The following is an 18,634-nucleotide window of genomic DNA, read 5'->3' on the forward strand; positions in this document are numbered from 1 at the left end:
AACTTCATCATTCTGCAAAATGGCTCCTTCAGTCCTCCTGGCAGTTCAAGGAGACCACCACATTATTGCAGAATCACCAGCTGATGAAAAATGTCACTATCCTTCTGTACCTGGGTATTTTCTGTCTAAGGTTTCTAATGGAAATCACTGTGACATACAAGTAACTTCATAGCATACACTGTGATGTTTGTGAATTATTTGAGATCATGGAGGAGTTTAAGGCTATAAATGAAACAGAGTTTAAGACCCACAAGAAGCTGATACTTTTATAATGAACTGATGGGGAAAATAAAGGTCAGTTGTCACCATTAGAAAATCAGGTAATAACTTAAGAGATAGCTAAAATCTCTCATCTCTGAAATTCAGCTTGTTCAAGTGCCATCAGTATGCACATCCATCTTGTACACAAAAATACTGTACAAAAAACCTAACCAGCAACTGCACCCCATAGACACTGAGGATACACTGCCTGCCTCAAAGGACAGGCAGAGGCAGATTTAATTTCAATCTTAATACATCTTTCTCCAATGTTTTGGTTTATAGATCACACCCAAAGCTCTGATGGTGATCATTTCTAACACGGAGTAGCTCATCTGTTACATTAGTAAAAGGTACTTATTCTATTTGTCTAAGCCTCAAAGTCTCATGACCAAATACATTCTTCAAAGAAGGCTGTCAAAATCAAATAGCATATTATTTCAATTTATGCACTTCATCTACTTCTGTAAGTGGGAACATGGTCTGTCAAATACACCAAATCCTGCTAGTTAATCTCAGATTATTTCAAAGGTTGATGCACATTTTGCTGTTTTTGACTCAGAAATGAAGGCAACAATGCCACTGTCTGTATTTCTTTCTTGGTTGCCATAAAGCTATGAAAACACAGAACCACACTCAGAAATCTAGCAGGCAACAGACTGGGTAAGGAGAAACAAAACCAAACAAAGTTGCTTTCCTATGACTGCTGGGGGATGTGTGCAGCAGGAGGTGCCACGGGAGTACGACTGAAATCATTTGTCAGCAGCAGAGCTTATGTATACACCTACAGGGATTCATTACAAACTGATCAGGGCACAGATAATGTTTCACATGACAGTGCTGACTGCACAAAACTCAGGCTTCATCCTTCAAAGTGCAAAACAACTCCAATGAGAAGCAGCGAGAGAGCTCAGCAACGTGTGAGGTTCAACTACCACAGCCGCAGAACACATCAGTGACATCCAAACAGGACAGACATGTAATGCAACAAGATTAAGCACAAACCAATACACAGAAGGTCCTTAGAAGCAAATCCCTACTCTTCTGTTGAGAATAATGAAAATACAATCAGGTAATTTCTATCCTCTCACTGGTGTGTTACAAATAAACTTCACCCTGGTCAGAGAACTCACTAATGTTTTGTAGGAGCGCTGCAAGAAACAAGGGAAAAGAAAAGCCCAGGAAACATTTTTATGGCAACTATGTTAATCTATTATGAATTAAGCAACAAGAAACAGAAAATCTTAGTGTGACATTATAGCCTGGATCAGTTCTAGTAACAGTCCAAGTAGAGCTGGGTCATTTCAGGCAAGTATTAGCAGATGATGACAAAATTGGCCAGAATGCTGCTGTTTGAACAAACCTAAGAAGGGTTTGAAGAAATGAATGGAATAAAAAGAGGGATTTTTTAAAAACAGATATAATTTGCAGTTTTAGCTACCTTGGGAGGAGCTTCATCTGATCCTCCTGAGTCCCAGGATACTGTGACTTGTCGCCTGGATTCCATTCTCATTCGTTCCTCTTGCTGCAGCTTCTCTTCCTCCAGTATTGTACTAAGGAAAACGTATTATATTTAAGTAAAACCCCACTTCAGTGACTAACAAACCTCTCCCCAGAGCTCCCACATTTTTTCAGACTAATGAACACCACTGAGCAATTGAACACTGACATACAAGCTCCTCTGATTTACATTGGTTAGGTTTCTGAAAGTAAGTATCAGGAAGAAACACTTGTGCAGGATCAGCAGCGTGCTTCTAGCAACAGAAGCAGCGCCGAGTTTTTAGAAAGCAGTGGTTGACCTTGCAAATAGACTTTTTTCTTCTGCATGTTAACAGTTCTTTTGATGTGTAATTACACAGAAATCCTCAAAGACAATAAATCATGCGCTTACTTGCATGACAATTTATTTTCCACCAGAAAATATTCCACTGATCTGCTGCAAAGGTTCAAAAGAAACTGAAAACGTTCTCGACTCGCTGGGATTTCTTTTTCAAACAAAGCAGTCAAAAAGCCATTTTAAAAGCTATGGCTTCAGCTCTTAACTTTTTAACCAAACTAGGAACACATTCAGCCAACTCATTTAGCAAAACAGAAACATCTGACAGTATTCACTCAGCTTTTAAACATTCGGGTCAAAAGGCTACATTTTCAACAAAGTACAAGACAGTAGTAAAACTAGTTTGCTACTTACCACTGTTCTGACTATTAAAAAGACTGTTTGAAGTTCAATGTGATACAGCTGCCCCCACAGCAGCCTCCTCCCAGTTCTGCTATGTGGATTATTAATGTTGGATATTTGCCATTTGAAAAATACTCAGAATGAAGCTTTGAAAGAGGGAGTTGCCAATGCGTTGGAGCCGCTCGCTACACGGATAGTCTGGAGATGTGAGCAGGGCAGATCATTTACATATCTCTATCCCCAGTGTGAAGATAATCCTGTAAAGGAGCTATTCCAGCTTCTTTATCACTCAAGAGTTTCCAGAAACAAAGCTAGCTTCTGAGTTTATAACCTCCTGTGCAGTCTGCTAAATAACCACCCAGAATTACTCATGCAGGGGATGAGATCAACTACAGCAATCTATTCTAATCTTGGAACTTTGCTGCTTATTTTAAGAATAAATTCCTGCTTGGTTGGAGATGAGAACTTTGCTTTTCCTTACTCAGCCAAAACAAAAATCTATGCCCCTTCTAAAAAGCAGAGAAGTCATCTCACTGCAGCTAAACCAAGTTTCTAAGTATTGCTGCAATTTCAATCCATCATTGCTGAAGTAACACAAGAATGTGGAACAAAAACAAAATCAGACAAGTTATTTGCAAAAGTCACCCTGATGTAACTACCATGGAAACAAGGCTACAGCCCAAGAGAAAGAACTGAAAACAGAAAATCCTTCTATGTTACCTTCCTCTTCCTTCAGAATAAGGAAAATGTAACATTTCCTACTTGAATCCATTAAGAACTAAGAAAAGACCAGTGTTTTAAAGCTAGGTCACATTTCAGATACTCAGCACGCCTTTTATGTAGCATGAGAAACCAGCCAACATGCCCCCATAACCACGAACCATCATCTTCCAAGAAATACCTCCAGATTTCAAAAAAGCCCACAACACACACATAAAAATCTACCCAGACCTTGCATGAATAAAATACACTTTTTAAACAAAGCTGTTGATGCAGCAGTTGCTCTAATCCCAGCAGAAGAATGGAAAAGGAGTCAGCTAAAAGCAGCTGCCTAAATTTAGAGATGGCTCACTGACAATTTGGGGCTGTGTGTATAATCTGTCCCAGTACAATCTTGTTTTTCCAGAAGAATGGAACACCAATACCTGTCTGCCTTGCTATCAAAGCCCTCACATTTCTACTGGAATGACTTGTTTTTCATAACACAGGCTCAGCTTCTTGCCTTACAACTCGATTTCATCCCACCGCCCGTGTCATCGGGCCCTTTCCCCAGCCTGGTCACAGGCTGATGGGCTGCAGCAGAATTTGTACTTGGATGCCCTTGAGTACTGCTGACAAGAATATAAAATAGAAAAGCACAAAGAATATAAATGACTCACAGAAACGTCTTTGTTTTTACAAAGGGAGGACCAATCCATAGGCAGAGTAAAAACATGCCAAGATATTTTGACCTTTTCTCAGAGCAGCTGCTCGAGTACTCTCAACAGTTTATTAGAATTTGCAGAAGGTCAGGGAAGTCAGATCTAGGCATATTTTCCCAAACTGCACATATTTTTAGCAGCAGAAGAGCAGAGGGTTATTTCTCTGCATATGATTTCCCCAGCAAATCTTGAGGTAGCACAGACAACCTTAAACCAATTTCTTGGCTAGGTTAAGTCTGATGAAAAACCTCAACTATCAAATGTTTGCAGAAAGGATCAACTCATTTCACTGACAAAGAATCTTTTAACTGAAATTGGCCTGGGACACTGAGAAGGAAACACTTAGTGAGAGCTTCAGTGTAGGATGATCTGAAACACTAAAATGTGTCCTTGCATTTCCAGAGGCTCAGCAAAGTATTTGCTGCTGCGGTGGTGTGGGATCCTACAGTAAGTGCCGACCCTGAACAAGCAGCTTCTTTTTTTCCCCTCTGTGGTCTCCAGCTATTAAAAATGCAAAGCTGGATGCAGATGAACATAGTTTTGCATACTGCCCTTATTTTAAAGCCCTTTTCTATGGATTATAGCTTATTCCTCGTAGTCCCTTTTCAAAGATCAGAAAGCTAGTGAAGCCTCCATCCTGTATTTCACATGAGTTAAAATAGTTTTTTGGCAAGATACCACAAAAGGAAGAAAGGACTCAAACTGCCCTCACTCTTACAAGTGTTGTTTCTTCTATTTATAAGCAACATTTCCATGCCTACAAAAACAGAGTCACAAAAAGGCTCGAGTCCAGCTTTCATGTGTTAGTTTTCACATTGCTGTCAGAAATCCACATTTAGAAAGCATGAATCTTGTTGCACTCTTTTTAGAGCTGTATTTTATGTGACCTGCAGGACCACGATACTAGTGGGGTCCACAGACTCTGGTAGAACCTGTTCTGCTTCATCACTGACCAAAAAAAGGCCAGACTGACACTCTTAGACTGTCACAACACAACTTCTCCTTACTTTGTTCTTTTTAGGAGAAAGGCTCAGCGACAGGTACTTTATACAAAACTCTTTCAAGGATGCAGTGAAAATGCCACATAATTACATTAATCTGAAAGCTCAAGATGAAAATCCAACTTAAACTCCAATGCAAACAACTTCAGTTTAACACAGTAACCCTCTAAAGGGACACAACTCATGAGCACAAGCGTGGGAGCTGACTTACAGGAAAGCCTGTGAGTATACTGGTGTTATCTTAGCACTACACACCTGCAGCATACTGAACACTGCAAAGAATAAATTCAACTTCACAACACACACAGGTATGACATGGTCTGTGGTTGTAGTAAGTGTGAGTAGTATACTGAGTGTATAGTTCCAGTGAGTGGCTGGGAATCATTCTGAGGAGAAACTCTGTGAAAAGCGATCCTGCACGATTTGGATACATCAAACACTTTGCAAAAGGTCTTATATTATTTAGCATATAGGGCAAGACTAAGAGTTTCTTCTACACAAAATCACCAGGGCAGCACATGCTTCCTGATTAAAATACCACAGATTGTAATTCTGGCCCAGTCAGTGACAGAACTGCAGCAGCAGCAGGGTAGCACCTCACTTTCCTGACTCATTCTCGCTTTCACCACATCCCAAAACTGAAAAAGGGATCAGGATGTGTGGAGGAATTAAACTCAGAAATCCACAATCCATCCATTTGTTTCTGCATTTGCTGTAAAGGCTAACTCATCCCTATCTTTGGACAGATCTAATGCTATTAACTATCAGGCCTTATTACTACTCAGGCATCACTATATAAAATCTACACAACTCAGCATCTTTGCACCGCACAAGCAGCTGCACATAAAAGTTTGTGCAAAGCAGATGTTACTAGGAACTGGGAGAAGCATCAAATAACAAAGAACACATGAAATGCTTTTGCTCCCATCAGTGCTATTTCAGATGCAGAAGGTTTTTTTTCCCAAAGCCACTGATTTCTCATGAAAACAGAGAGAGGAACGTTGCGGTGCTGTATCGCTGGCTTCAAACAAACAATCACTCTGCTCTCAGCTTGTAAAGACTACCCTGGATATGATCCAGAATGAGCAGCAGCAACACCACACAGGAAAAGCCACCAGGGAAATGACTTGTTTTTGCAAGTTCATGGGAATTTGAGTTCTGAACCACAATCTTTCCTAGCTGCCTGAGATTGCCTCATCATCAGGGAACTGGCAACCTTTCCAGTGAGAGGCTGATTCCACTTGTGAGTGGTGCAAAGAAGCCCTAAGGACAATAGTGCTGCCTAACTTCCAGGAGATAAAGGTCACCAGTTTGGAGCTGCAGTAAACTCCCTGCTTTGATGAGACAAAAGGTAGAAAATGACGTTTGAAGGCTGCTGTGACCCCAGGAGAGAAGCTGTCTTCTAAACAATGCTTCAAATCCCCTAGCATGATTACAGGAGCAAAAAACCATCCCCCTCAGAGCATTTTCATCTCAAACCAGAGATCATTTAGGTTGGAAAAGACTTCTAGAGGTCTTAAGTCCAATCCCCTGCTAAAGCTGGGCTCCAAATACAGCATGGTCAGGCTCCTCGGAGCCTCTTTCAGTCAAGGTTTGAAAATCTCCCAGGATAGAAATTCCAGAGTGTTTCTGGGTGACCTGCTTCAAAGTTTACTCATGCACAGCAGGCAACATTTGGATTTGTAACTAGTAGGAATTTGCCTTGCTGCATGACTTAAGTCTTGGTTCTCACCCTTTGGCTGTGCATTTCTGAGAGCCAGACTCTTAGCCACTGCTCTATCCTCTTTATCTGGTGATACCATTCCATGTAAGTGTTAGTGCCTTCATTCTCAGACTACAGCCTACAGTCTGGATTTACTCATCCTCTTCCCTTGCTGGTAGGATACTCTGGCTGCCTGGGTTTACACATCATAGCCATCTTCCTAGTCACCTTTTTCCTTTTTTAGGGCTTCCTTCTCCTCCCCATCAGTCAGCTGTAAGTTATCAGTACAATCTGACTACAATTTAAAAAGAATCCTATTCTTCCAGAGTCAAAAAAACCCCCAGAAAAAGCAAATGATTTGCCAATTTCCACCTATTGCCCAAATCACACAACTATGTCAACACTGTTTCCTGGCAATCCCTACCCAGCCCTGCCATTCCTTCCTCTGTGGTTAACTCCACAGTCAGCAGCATAAGAAGTTATTTGTGCAAAGGGCTATGTCCTCCTCCAGTTATGTAAAATACTAGTCCACACAGGAGCTTCCAGAGTAACAGATGGTGGAACTGTATGAATTTTTAAGGACTAAGAAAAACCTTAGCTGTAGCTGTTACCCATACAGCAGCTCTCAAACAGCAGCATAACTACATTAAAATTCTCCAGTATTTTAGCCACCTATAAATTACTTTGTACCATCAACACCCAGGGGCAGCACAAAACGATATTATGAAAATGTAACATGCCACAAAGCACAGCTTTGAAACAAGACTAAGATCATAGAATGGTAGGGGTTGGAAGGGACCTTTAGAGATCATCTAGTTGGCAATGGATGGCAACAAATCCAAGAGTGGATTTGCAGCATACAAAAGCTACATCTTGTGTGAAGCTTACACCGACAGGCAAAACAGATACTGAGCACTCAACATCCCCAAGGTGGCCATAAATATCAAATGTGTCAGAGATGTTTCATAGTTTGAACACCACTCCCATTTTGTGGGTGGTAAAAAGGGAGATATGGGCACTGGAATAAGTTACTGCAGATTAAACTAGGGTGTGAATTTCGACTGGTCTCAATAACGGGTGCTCACATTTATTCTAAGGTAAACATTATGTGGTCTGTATCCTGGTTTACAAAGCACAAAAGAATTTATAGCTAATGCCACTGCATTTATTGCAGGCTCTGCAATTGCACAGACACAGCTGCCACAAGGCAACTGGTGTGCTGCATACATTACAAAAACAACTTTAAGCAGCGCTCACCTGATGGTTTATTTATTGAAGAAAGGATACGATTCTACCCCAAAACTGCCCACTGCATGTTTGACTAGGTAAGCACTCTAAATTCTTTCCACCCCCCTCCCCAGGGACTGTAGCATACATACCTAAAATTATCAAGTCTGGAGATTGTCTGGGGAGAGAAAGGTGGTGATTCATACCTGGAGTTATTTCAATTTATTGCCTAGTCTAATTTTCTCCAACAGATACGTTCCAGACTTACAAAAGAGCAGCACCAACCTGGCCCTCTGAAGACAAAACTTAATACACTATGTTTTGCATCTTCCATTGAAAGAAAACACCATAACAGGAGATAACAGAGAAAAGAGATACTTCTGAACAAGGAAACAACCTTTCTGAAGCATAAACCCTACCTGAGTTGTGCTTTAAGTTCAGTAAACCTGGGTCGTCTGCTAGGGTCGTATGCCCAGCACTTGGTCATAAGGCTGTAGAGTGTAGGAGGGCAGTTTGGAGGCATTGGGAGCCGCTCACCATTCTCAATTCGCCCAATCACATCATTGTTCTTCACTCCCTGGAAAGGCTTTACCCCATGCATTAGGATCTCCCACATACACACACCTGAGGAACACACACACACAGAGACAAAAACAAACATTCCCCAGTGTTAGCAAACAATGAAACCTGTTAAAAAAGAAAGAAACTTTAATTTTGCACAGGCAGAGGCTGGAAATTCTTCTGAACCATACAGCTGAGGGAAGCAGTTGTGACTTACCAGCTGGCACGGGGAGCAGTGATGTGCAGAGGGACTACACATGCAGTACCAACCTCAACTACTTATGAGGAAGCGTGACCCACAGCTGGCTCATACAGCCTGGCTCCACATTTCAACTACTGCAATCAGAATGCTTGCTCATATTCAAATCTACCTTTTTTTTATGAGGCAGAATGAGCTGTGTTTGCTTTTCCCTTTGACTAAGTTCCAACGGGCTTGCTTCGACATGTAGAGCGTATTTTCACTTTGAGGCTGTTTTAACATTGGCATCTATCCCATTTTTTTGTGCTGAAACTATGTAATAAAACAGTTTCTGTTGAAACTATGTTAAAAGCACAAGGGGGAAAAAATGGTCTTTCAGCTCAGAATATTTCACAAGACTCCATTTTTCTACCTCTAACTGTATTAGAGTGTTCTTTGAACTATTCAAACCTGCTAAAAGTCACATACCCTTCACCTAAAAACATTCAGACTTATTTTCTAAAGAGAGTGAACTTTAACTTCATTGTCCTGCTCTTCATTTCAAGTCTCATCATCTCTGTTCTTTTACACTGTCTGTCTTTGTTCTGTCTGTCCAGACCAGTAGTCTGGACCCACTGGAGCACAGGTGACCAGGCTCATTTAAAAACTTGTATATTTTAACAAACAGGTTAAGCCTTCAGGATATTCCCATTTACTATTATTTTTACTCAGCTTCTTGTCTATTTTGTATGATAGCAAGAACTATGAAATGAAAACTAAATGAGGACCTAGCATTAAAGGCCTGGAAACAGGCCATGACGTAGGCTGATCTATGCATTAAGTAAGGAAGCAGGCATATCACCATAAAAGTGGAAATATCAAATGGAAACAGCAAATAACAACATAAAAGGAAATCAGAAAGAGAACCAACAGTTAAAAAATCATCTGTTATGACTATGACCTAATTTCCTTGATGTTCATTCTGTCAGCATCTTGCTAGGGGCAAGAAAGGCACACGATACTTCAGCCTTATTGAGTAGAAAACTATAGAGATGGAAAACGAGCTGGAAGTGACCATGATTTTCAGAAAGTACTGTAAAAATAGTGCCAAGCATTTGGAAATTATTCCTTTGCAGTAGTTAAAATGAACCAATTCAACAAGACTCTTAAGAAACCTCCCCATTTGGTGTTCACTTACCAAACATCCACACATCGCTAGCTGAGGTAAACCGTCGGAAGTTGATTGACTCTGGAGCCATCCATTTGATAGGTAATTTTCCTTTGGAAGCTACAGGGAAGGCAAGACAAGGCAGGCTTTTATTGCTACTGCTGAACTCAAACATGCATCTTTTTCATCACTCTCTACAAGTCCCTGAAAGGAGGTTGTAGTCAGGTGGGGGTTGGCCTCTTCTCCCACGTAACAAGTGATAGGACAAGAGGAAATGGCCTCAAGTTGCCTCAGAGGAGGTTTAGATTGGAGATTAGGAAGGACTTTTTCCCTGAGAGGGCTGTCAGCCCCTGTCCCAGCTGCCCAGGGAGGTGGGGGAGTCCCCATCCCTGGAGACACTTAAAAGCCATGGAGCTGAGGTGCTGAGGGACGTGGTTTAATGGTTGGCTTGGCAGAGTGAGGTGAGTGGTTTGACTTGATGACCTGAAAAGTCTTTTCCAATTGAAACCAGTCTATGATTCTATGAAGTAATTTATAGGCAAGCCCCATCCCCAGTGAAGCACTTTAACTCTCAAATTTTGTACAAGAGATTTCTGCACTGTCTGATCAGTTCTGCTGTAGTCTTCTCTTTGCCTAAATGTTCCAATGGACTACGCTCCTTCACGTCTTCAATTAATTATTTGAAGATGCAACTATTGCAGTAAGGAAGGCACAAAGCCTCAGGAAGGGAATAGGTGTTTTTAAAGGATTCATAAAGAAAGGGTAGCTTGGTTGGCTTTACATAAAGCAGAAAAAAGAACTGACACAAAACTAGATGCCCCAAACTTCCTCATAAAACCTCCGACAACAAACCACAAAAGCACAAGAAATGATCCCACCAAATGTATTTTCCCCTCTCCTCTCAACAATTGAAACAATATGTAACTCCCAGTGGTATAAATGAAATGGGGATCTCCCTAGAGATAAATGAAATGGGGAAACATAATGAAATGTAAGAGCACAGATAAAGGGCATTTAAAACATATATCTGAAAGGAGAAATAAACTGAAGATTAGATTTATAAAGATATGATTTCATAACACAGGCCTGATTTCAAATGCTTCTGTTTGGTACCCTGCATGTAACCTCTATTCTCCTGCTCTATTTCCCATCTATCAGGCACTGCAGGACACATCACAGCTGCTGGAGCCACTGCAGATCAATAGTCCATCACAGAGCATGGAAAAAGTAGGCTTCAAAGACTTTTCTGTGCTGAAATTTCCCATGTCCAGTAGCATCTGAAGTATGCAGCACACAATGACAGTGTAAACTCTCAGAACCAAGAATCTTAAGGGTTGGAAGGGACCTTGAAAGCTCATCCAGTCCAATCCTCCTGCCAGAGCAGGGCACCTAGAGTAGGTCACACAGGAACTCACCCAGGTGGGTTTGGAATGTTGTCAGGAGACTCATCTCTAGCTAACCTTGAACTCATTGTAGACTATTTATATTATGCCATGAACACTGTCTGAAACATGTATAAAAGCCATGAAGAAACAACTCTAAGATTGTCCTAAAAGGCAGAATTCTACCTATGCATGATTTTCCTACTTATTACAATTTAAATCAGACCTGTGATTCTTCTTCCCAAGTACATGTACAAATCACCTAATTTCTATTAAATTGTTAACAGTTTGCCTTCTTATACAACAGCTAGATCAAGAATACCTGGTTAATTCCTTTTTGACCACAAACTCAGTATAGTGAGAAGCAACTGTGTTCTAGTTGGTCTGCAAGAAGGATCCAGAGTGTCAACTTACCTTTATAGTAAGTACTGTCTTCCATGTATCGGGATAAACCAAAGTCACCTAATTTCACACAGTCAGTGGCAGATACCAGCACATTTCTAGCAGCAATATCCCTGCCAAAGAGAGGAGACATTATTTCTAGTCATTGAAAAGCATAAAGTGTTGGAATAGCATTTGAAAACTGTTGTTAAAATCCAGGAGTACCAAATTCCTTTGAGAGGACTGAATTGTTTCTCTAGTCATGGTTCGAGTGTGTATGTACACTAAAAGACAACTACATATTCACCTCCTGATTCTGAGAAGGTGGCAGAAATGCTGCAAGTAGTAACTGTCACCTGAAAATACAACCATCAGTGTCAACATCAGAGGAAAAAGTTTTATCTTTATCTGTTTAAATATCACAGCCTAACAATTTTTTAGCAACTGGAACTGATGGAAAGATGAACATCTGTCTCCTGACCTGGAAAGAGTAAGGAATTGGTTTAAGATCTCAGTTCTGTAGAAGACTTTCTAACAAGGAGCTCAGATTTTAGTAATGCCACGGGGATTATGGAAAGACTTGGGACATTTTTCTCTTGCAGTTTCTCAGATGAGCTAACCCAACCTGTCTGGTGTGTCTGTTGATTCTGGATTTCAGCAGGCTTGACTGAGTATTGATAGGTTTAGCTTTGAGCAGGGCAGTAAGTACAGCAAACTGAGCAGTGTTACTCACACCATGCTGAAATGGGAGATAGGAAGTTGTATTTTGCATATTTATTGCTAGAGTTAAAATAAACAGCTACCTGGCCAAAATGAAAGTATCTGTAACAGTCATAAAGGTCTGCTACTTACCATGTTTTTACAGACACAGCAATACATAGAGGTACCTAATACAGACGTGTTTGTATCTACAGAATACACAACACAGAATTTGAAGGTATTTAAACACAAATGAACTGCTCAACTTCAGAATAAAGTGGTACATGATAACTGGAGTGCTGTGACCTTTTACTTGTATGTATTAAGATGCTAAAATCAGTTTATTCTCCCTGGAAAGCTTACGTTCAAAGAAATAAAATCCAAAACACACCTAGAAGGGAATTTAGATTAATTTTCTGGTTAAGCAAGTACTTGCAACTTTAAAATGTTTAAAAGTCTTTACTTCAGAAGCTCCCTGTCTCTTCTTTTGCTTTTCTGTATCTGCAAGTTTACAGCTAACAGCTTTAAAGAATACTGTAACCACAAAGCCAGAACTCAGCTGAAACCTCTTCTGATCAAAACCCGAGTCAATCTAGGAGGGAGCCAGCAGGTGTCAGCCTTGAACGGGTGTCAGTGCCTGAGAACAGGACGTTTTCATACAAAGACTGACATAAACCAGGGAAGTGGATTTTAGGAGTTTGTTTGTTTAAATATATATATTTAGGAGTATTGCTGCTACACATTCATAGAAGACAACCATGTGTTCTAATCTTTTGGCTTCACTTGAGAGAGTGTTTCTAACAGCCACAATACTGTAAGTCCAAAATCTAGTCATCTAGGATATCTTATTATATCCCCTAAAGTTTCAAGTAGTTACATACAAAAACAGACATGTACAAGTATATATATGTGTGTAAAATCTTACCTATGTACAAATCTTTTGCTCTCTAGGTAGGCAAGTGCTGTGCTGAGCTGGTAAGCATAGAGAATCAGAGAGGCCAGATCCAAGCTGTATTTCCTTACTTGCAAAAACGATCTCAACTTGTTGCACAAAGAAGGAAAAAAAGGAAAGAAACAGACAAAAAAAGATCACAACTTTGAACAAGGTGTTATCTCAACTTGTAGTTTCATGGATATCAACAGGCATGCTTTCCCCTGAGACTGGATGAGAACAGAAAATCACTTGCCATGAAGAAATCTGACTTTGGGTTAAATTCAAGCAGGTTTTTTTCTATATAAAAATTGTTGGCCAGACCAAAAAAAAGCTGTGTGTTGCTTTTAGGCTCCTTTTGAAGATTGAAAGCATATGCTACTGCTGTTCCAAAGTAAAACTCTCCTGGACTCTCTTTTTTCCCTTGAGAACTGCACACGTTGTTGGCCTAAATAATTTCAGATCAAAGCAATGAGGCCAATCTGAATGTTGATTAGATCAGTACTGTTTTGGAAGCATTACCTGTATCAATGAACAATTTTGCTAAGCTACATGCCCAGGACAAAGTAGTTTGGACCTAAGGGAAGGTGGCACTACAACCTCCTAAACTAGAAATAGGCTTTGACAAGTGATTTGGGCACTGGAAAGGATTTCTGTAATGTTTTGACAGAAAATAACTTCTCCACTACAGGTTTCTTTTCTGCTTCTTTTTCTCTTGGACATGGTATTGCAGTTTGATCCTAGAAGAAACTCAGTGTTCCAAGTGATAAGGAAGTATTACTCAGGAAGAATAAAAGGTGTATCCTACCATTTTTACTTCTAGAAGGTATGTTTGCAAATGCTGCTTAAATGCTATCTCATTATCATCATCTTGACACAGGTCATGCTCTCACTCTGGAACAGCAATTGAATTCTCTGAAAGCTATGACTGAATCACTTTGGTATGAGCTGATGCAGTTCCCTCGGTGGAGGAGTTAGATCAAATTCTGCCACTCCTGTTTCTGAGCCCATAATTCTACAAACAAGTATGACATCATGTGTGAGGACGGTGCCTTTGCTTTAGTACTGACTGTAGTGGTTTTGCCTGGGCCAGGTTTTTTGGCAGCTGGGGAAGCTACAGGGGGGGCTTCTTTAAATAAAGAGCTGCCCTATCAGCTACAGGGGAAGCTTCTGGCAGCTCTTTGTTTAAAGAAGCCACCCCTGTAGCTCCCCCTGCTACCAAAACCTGACCCTGGCAAAGCCAATACACTGACAAATGATTTTTCAGTCTTTTGGAAAGGCATCTGTGAGTTTGAAGAGAGAAAACCACAGCTGCACGAGGGCTTTTCCTACCTCTCCAAGTGTACAGAGCTCCATGATTATCCACACTGGGTTTTCTGTAATAACTCCAATGAGCTTCACAATGTGAGGATGATCAAACTGACGCATCGTTACTGCAAGGACAAGAAACAAGGAGCAGGTTACACACAACCCTTTCTAAAGACAAAAATTCATTTCTGCAGGACTTGAAACAACTGCTTGAAAGCAGTAACAGTGGGCACTTCATGTTCTATGGGCAGTATGAAACACTGCTTGCTTGAGTAACCTGCTGTGCAAGGTGTCAGTCAAGTCAGGTTCTCTGGCTCTTCTGCCCCAGTTGAGTGTAACACAAGTTCATATCATGACCTATGGATCCAGTGCATGACCAATTAACCTGTGCCCTTCTGCTGGGAGAGGAGGAAGGAGGAAACAGTATGTGCAATTCAATGTCTGGAAGAACTGTGTGTCATTTTATTACACAAACAAAAATCTCTTATTTTCCACGACTGAACCTCGCAGCCTCAGCTGTGTGGTCACAGTGTATTTCAAGCACCAAGACATGCAAAGCAGAAAATCACTGAATGGTTTGGATTGGAAAAGGACTTTTCAAGGATTATCTTGTTTCTGCCTCCCTACCATGGTAAGGGACATGTTCCACTAGACCAAGTTGCTCCAAGACTCATCTAACCTGCACTTAACACTTCCAGGGATGGGTTGGCCACAATCTCAGGCCAACCTGTTCCAGTGTCTCATCATCCTCACAGGGAAGAGCTTCTTTCTAATATCTAATCTGAAGGTCCCGTCTTTCATTTTAAGCCATTACCTCACATAATATCACTGCACTCCTAGGTAAGGAACCTCTCTCCATCTTTCTTATAAGCCCCCTTTAAGCACTGAAACGCTGCAACAAGGTCTCCTTGGAGCCTTCTCCCTCCAGGCTGCACAACGACAACTCTCTCAGCCTGTCATCATATGGGAAGTACTCCAGCCCTCTGATCATCTTCATGGCCTTCCTCTGGATCTGCACAAGCAGGTCTGTGTCTTTCTTATGCTGAGAGCCCCAAAGCTGGATGCAGTACACCAGATGAGGTTTCACCACAGCATAGTAAGGGGGAAAAATCCCCTCGCTTGACCTGCTGCCCACACCGTGTGGGATGCAGCCCAGGATGTGGTTGGCTTTCTGGGTGACAAGTGCATGTGGCTGGGTTGTGCTGAGCTTTTCATCAATGAACACCTCCAAGTCCTTCTCTTCAGACTCTCAATCCACTCATCACTCAGCCTGTATCCATGTTTGAGATTGCCTTATTCCATGTGCAGGACCTTGCACGTGGCTTTGTTGGACTTCACAAGGTTTGCAAGGGCCCACTCCTCAAGACTGTCCAGGTCCCTCTGCACAACATCCCTTTCCTCTATGTATGTATCACATCACTCAACTTGGTGTCATCTGCAAACCTGCTGAGGGTGCTCTCGCTCCCACTGTCCACGTTGCCAACAAGGATGTTAATGGTGGGGAAGGGTCTGGGAGCACAAGAAAAGCAGCTGAGGGAATGGGGTTATTTAGTCTGGAGTAAAGGAAGCTGAAAGGAGACATGATCACTCTTTACAGCTATCTGAAAGGAGGTTGTAGTGAGGTGAGATGGTCCCTTCTCCCAAGTAATGAGTGACAGAACAAAAGGAAATGGCCTCAAGATGCACCAGGGGAAATACAGATTGCAGATTAGGAAGAACCTTTTCACTGAGAGGATTGTTAGCCACTGTCCCAGGCTGCCCATGGAGGTGGGGGAAGTCACCATCCCCAGAGGTACTTAAAAGCCATGTAGACGTGGCAAGGAGGGACATGGTTTAGTGGCTGCCATGGTAGCATGAGGTTTACGGTTGGACTCTACAATCCTCAAGGTCTTTTCCAACCACAATGATCCTGTGGTTCTACTGTCCCAACACAGACCCCTGAGGGCCATCACATGACACTGGACTCCACCTGAATATTGAGCCACTGACCACAACCCTCTGAATGCAACTACCTGGCCAACTCCTTATCCACTGCGTGGTCCACCCATCAAATCTGCATCTCTTGTCGTAGAGACAAGGATGTTGTGTGGGACATCCAGGCAGGTGACCTCAGTTCTCTACCCTGTCATGTGAGTTGCATGCTCCTGGCAAGTCTGTGCTCCCTCCTAGGTCCCCAGGTTCAGGAACCACCCCATGCACGAGACAGAGCACTCCACTGTGATCCTGACAGCCCCTGACTCAATGCTCTTTAACGTTTGGGGAGATGTGCTTGGCAGGTCCTCCAATGAAATTCTTCTCTTCAAATGTAGGTATGATAAACATCCTTAATTTGATCTTGATGTAATATGTCTTTTACATTTACAGTTGGTAGTGTCACAGAAATAGATGGTAAATATCACCATGAAAAGTCTGCTTCATTCACCTAAAGCCAGGCAAGAGTGAAAAACGCTGTCTTTTGGCTTTTAATTGATCACAAGCTAAAACCAGTAGATGTTTCTGGATTCCTATTCTGAGGAGCTCTAAATTCTACCTCTGCACATTGGTACACAGCAGCCATATACCCAACACATCTTGCAACACCACACACTCCAAGAAAACCCCTTGGACAATGCTGTTTATAAGATGTAATGTTATAATGGTTCAATAATATCTTTGCTTGCAAAGAAACTTCTATGTGCCAACTAAAGAGAAGGTATTCTTTACAATATTAATGTGCCATGAATAATTAAAAGAAATTCATGAAAATAAACAGCCCTATCAGTGGCATAGCTTAACACATTAATAAAATTGAATAAATAATGTGGTGGAAAGTCAAATGGGCAATAACAACAGCTAAAATGCTACCCAGAACTGAAGCTACGTTCTTAAATAATTAGTTTCCTTCTTCCTTTTTGAAGTAAATGGAATTTCAGAGAGGGAACCTATTTATGACATCTCAAAAACATGTGCATTGCTAAACCAGTTTATCTCAACCCAGTGTTAGTATTAAAATATTGGTAAACAAATTGCCTATTCCAAACAAACCCCAGTTATTTAGCTTTAGGGTTTTCTTGTGCTAATCTAACTCAATGCAATTTGTAGCATTTTACAGCATGGAAATGTTGTTTCATTGATGTAAAAATGAAGCAGGAATACAGTTTCAATTATCAAACCAATGGAAAGGCAATTAACACAAATAGTTCTCTCTCATCTAGTCTTAGCAGCTTTCAACATAAAATATCTCATTGCTGGAAAGTATTCCCAGAAATTAATTCAATTAACGTTAGCTGACAAACTCACAAGTTCAGAAAGGCAGCTATTACATCACTTGGAATTACAGAATCATAGAATGGTAGGGTTGAAAGGGACCTTTAGAGATCATCTAGTCCAACCCCCCTGCAGAAGCAGGGTCACCTAGATCAGGTCACATAGGAACATGTCCAGGTGGGTCTTGAAGACCTCCAAGGAACGAGACTCCACAACCCCTCTGGGCAGCCTGTGCCAGGGCTCCCTCACTGAAACAGGGAAAGAGTTTCTTCTTATATTTAAGTGGAACTGTTTGTGTTCCAGTTTCATCCCATCATCCCTTGTCCTGTTGCTAGATATAATAGAAAAAAGTGCTGTCCCAACCTCCTGACACCCACCCTTTAGATATTTATAAATGTTAATAAGATCTCCCCTCAGTCTCCTCTTCTCCAGACTAAACAGCCCCAGGTCCCACAGCCTTTCCTCCTATGAAAGATGTTCCAGTCCCCCAGCTTTCCCATCCAGCTTCTAGATGTAAAAGGAATGAACTACTTGCAGAAAAGCACAGTTTATCAAAAAGCCAGTGGAAGGTCAATGAATATCTCCCCAAACCAGACTGTTTGCATATTAGCATATAGAAATGCACTTGTAGCAATACTGGTTAGCAATATGCTATGTATTACTGTGCAATAGTAATATTGGCTGCAATAGTAGTAAGAGTTGGACTAGATGATCTTTCAAGGTCCCTTCCAACCCTTAAGATTCTGTGGGATTCTTAAGATTCTGTCAATATTTTGCTATGCAAAAGTGGATGGGAAAGAAGAGACAGATGCTGCCCAAAAAAAACATTTCCTTTCCTCTACTTTTTATTCTGAGGTGCCCCTCCTTACAAGAACCAATATTAAAACTTTTTTAGCACTGAAAACTCCACCAGAAGCAAAAACTAAAACCCCCAAATATTTCCATATTCCTAATATTATTAGAAAGTTTATTTCTTAATTCAGTGAAAAAAA

General features: G+C 41.2%; 1 protein-coding gene across 7 annotated transcripts in view; it reads right to left on the reverse strand.

Annotated features, from left to right (window-relative positions):
* PTK2 (protein tyrosine kinase 2) overlaps positions 1-18,634 on the reverse strand; it is a 210,350-nt gene that overhangs the window by 26,155 nt on the left and 165,561 nt on the right. For 6 of the 7 annotated variants that reach the window (XM_061994893.1, XM_061994890.1, XM_061994891.1 and 3 more), the window contains 6 exons: positions 14,421-14,521; positions 13,083-13,198; positions 11,492-11,592; positions 9,726-9,815; positions 8,208-8,412; positions 1,700-1,811 (listed from right to left, as the gene is read on the reverse strand). In XM_061994893.1, coding sequence (XP_061850877.1) covers positions 1,700-1,811; positions 8,208-8,412; positions 9,726-9,815; positions 11,492-11,592; positions 13,083-13,198; positions 14,421-14,521 — 725 coding nt within the window. Of the gene's footprint in view, positions 1-1,699; positions 1,812-2,449; positions 2,762-8,207; positions 8,413-9,725; positions 9,816-11,491; positions 11,593-13,082; positions 13,199-14,420; positions 14,522-18,634 lie in introns of those variants that run through there. The other variant, XM_061994895.1, reaches the window with a different exon arrangement.

Source organism: Colius striatus, chromosome 4 (genome assembly GCF_028858725.1).
Source record: "Colius striatus isolate bColStr4 chromosome 4, bColStr4.1.hap1, whole genome shotgun sequence".
Classification (NCBI taxonomy): domain Eukaryota; kingdom Metazoa; phylum Chordata; class Aves; order Coliiformes; family Coliidae; genus Colius; species Colius striatus.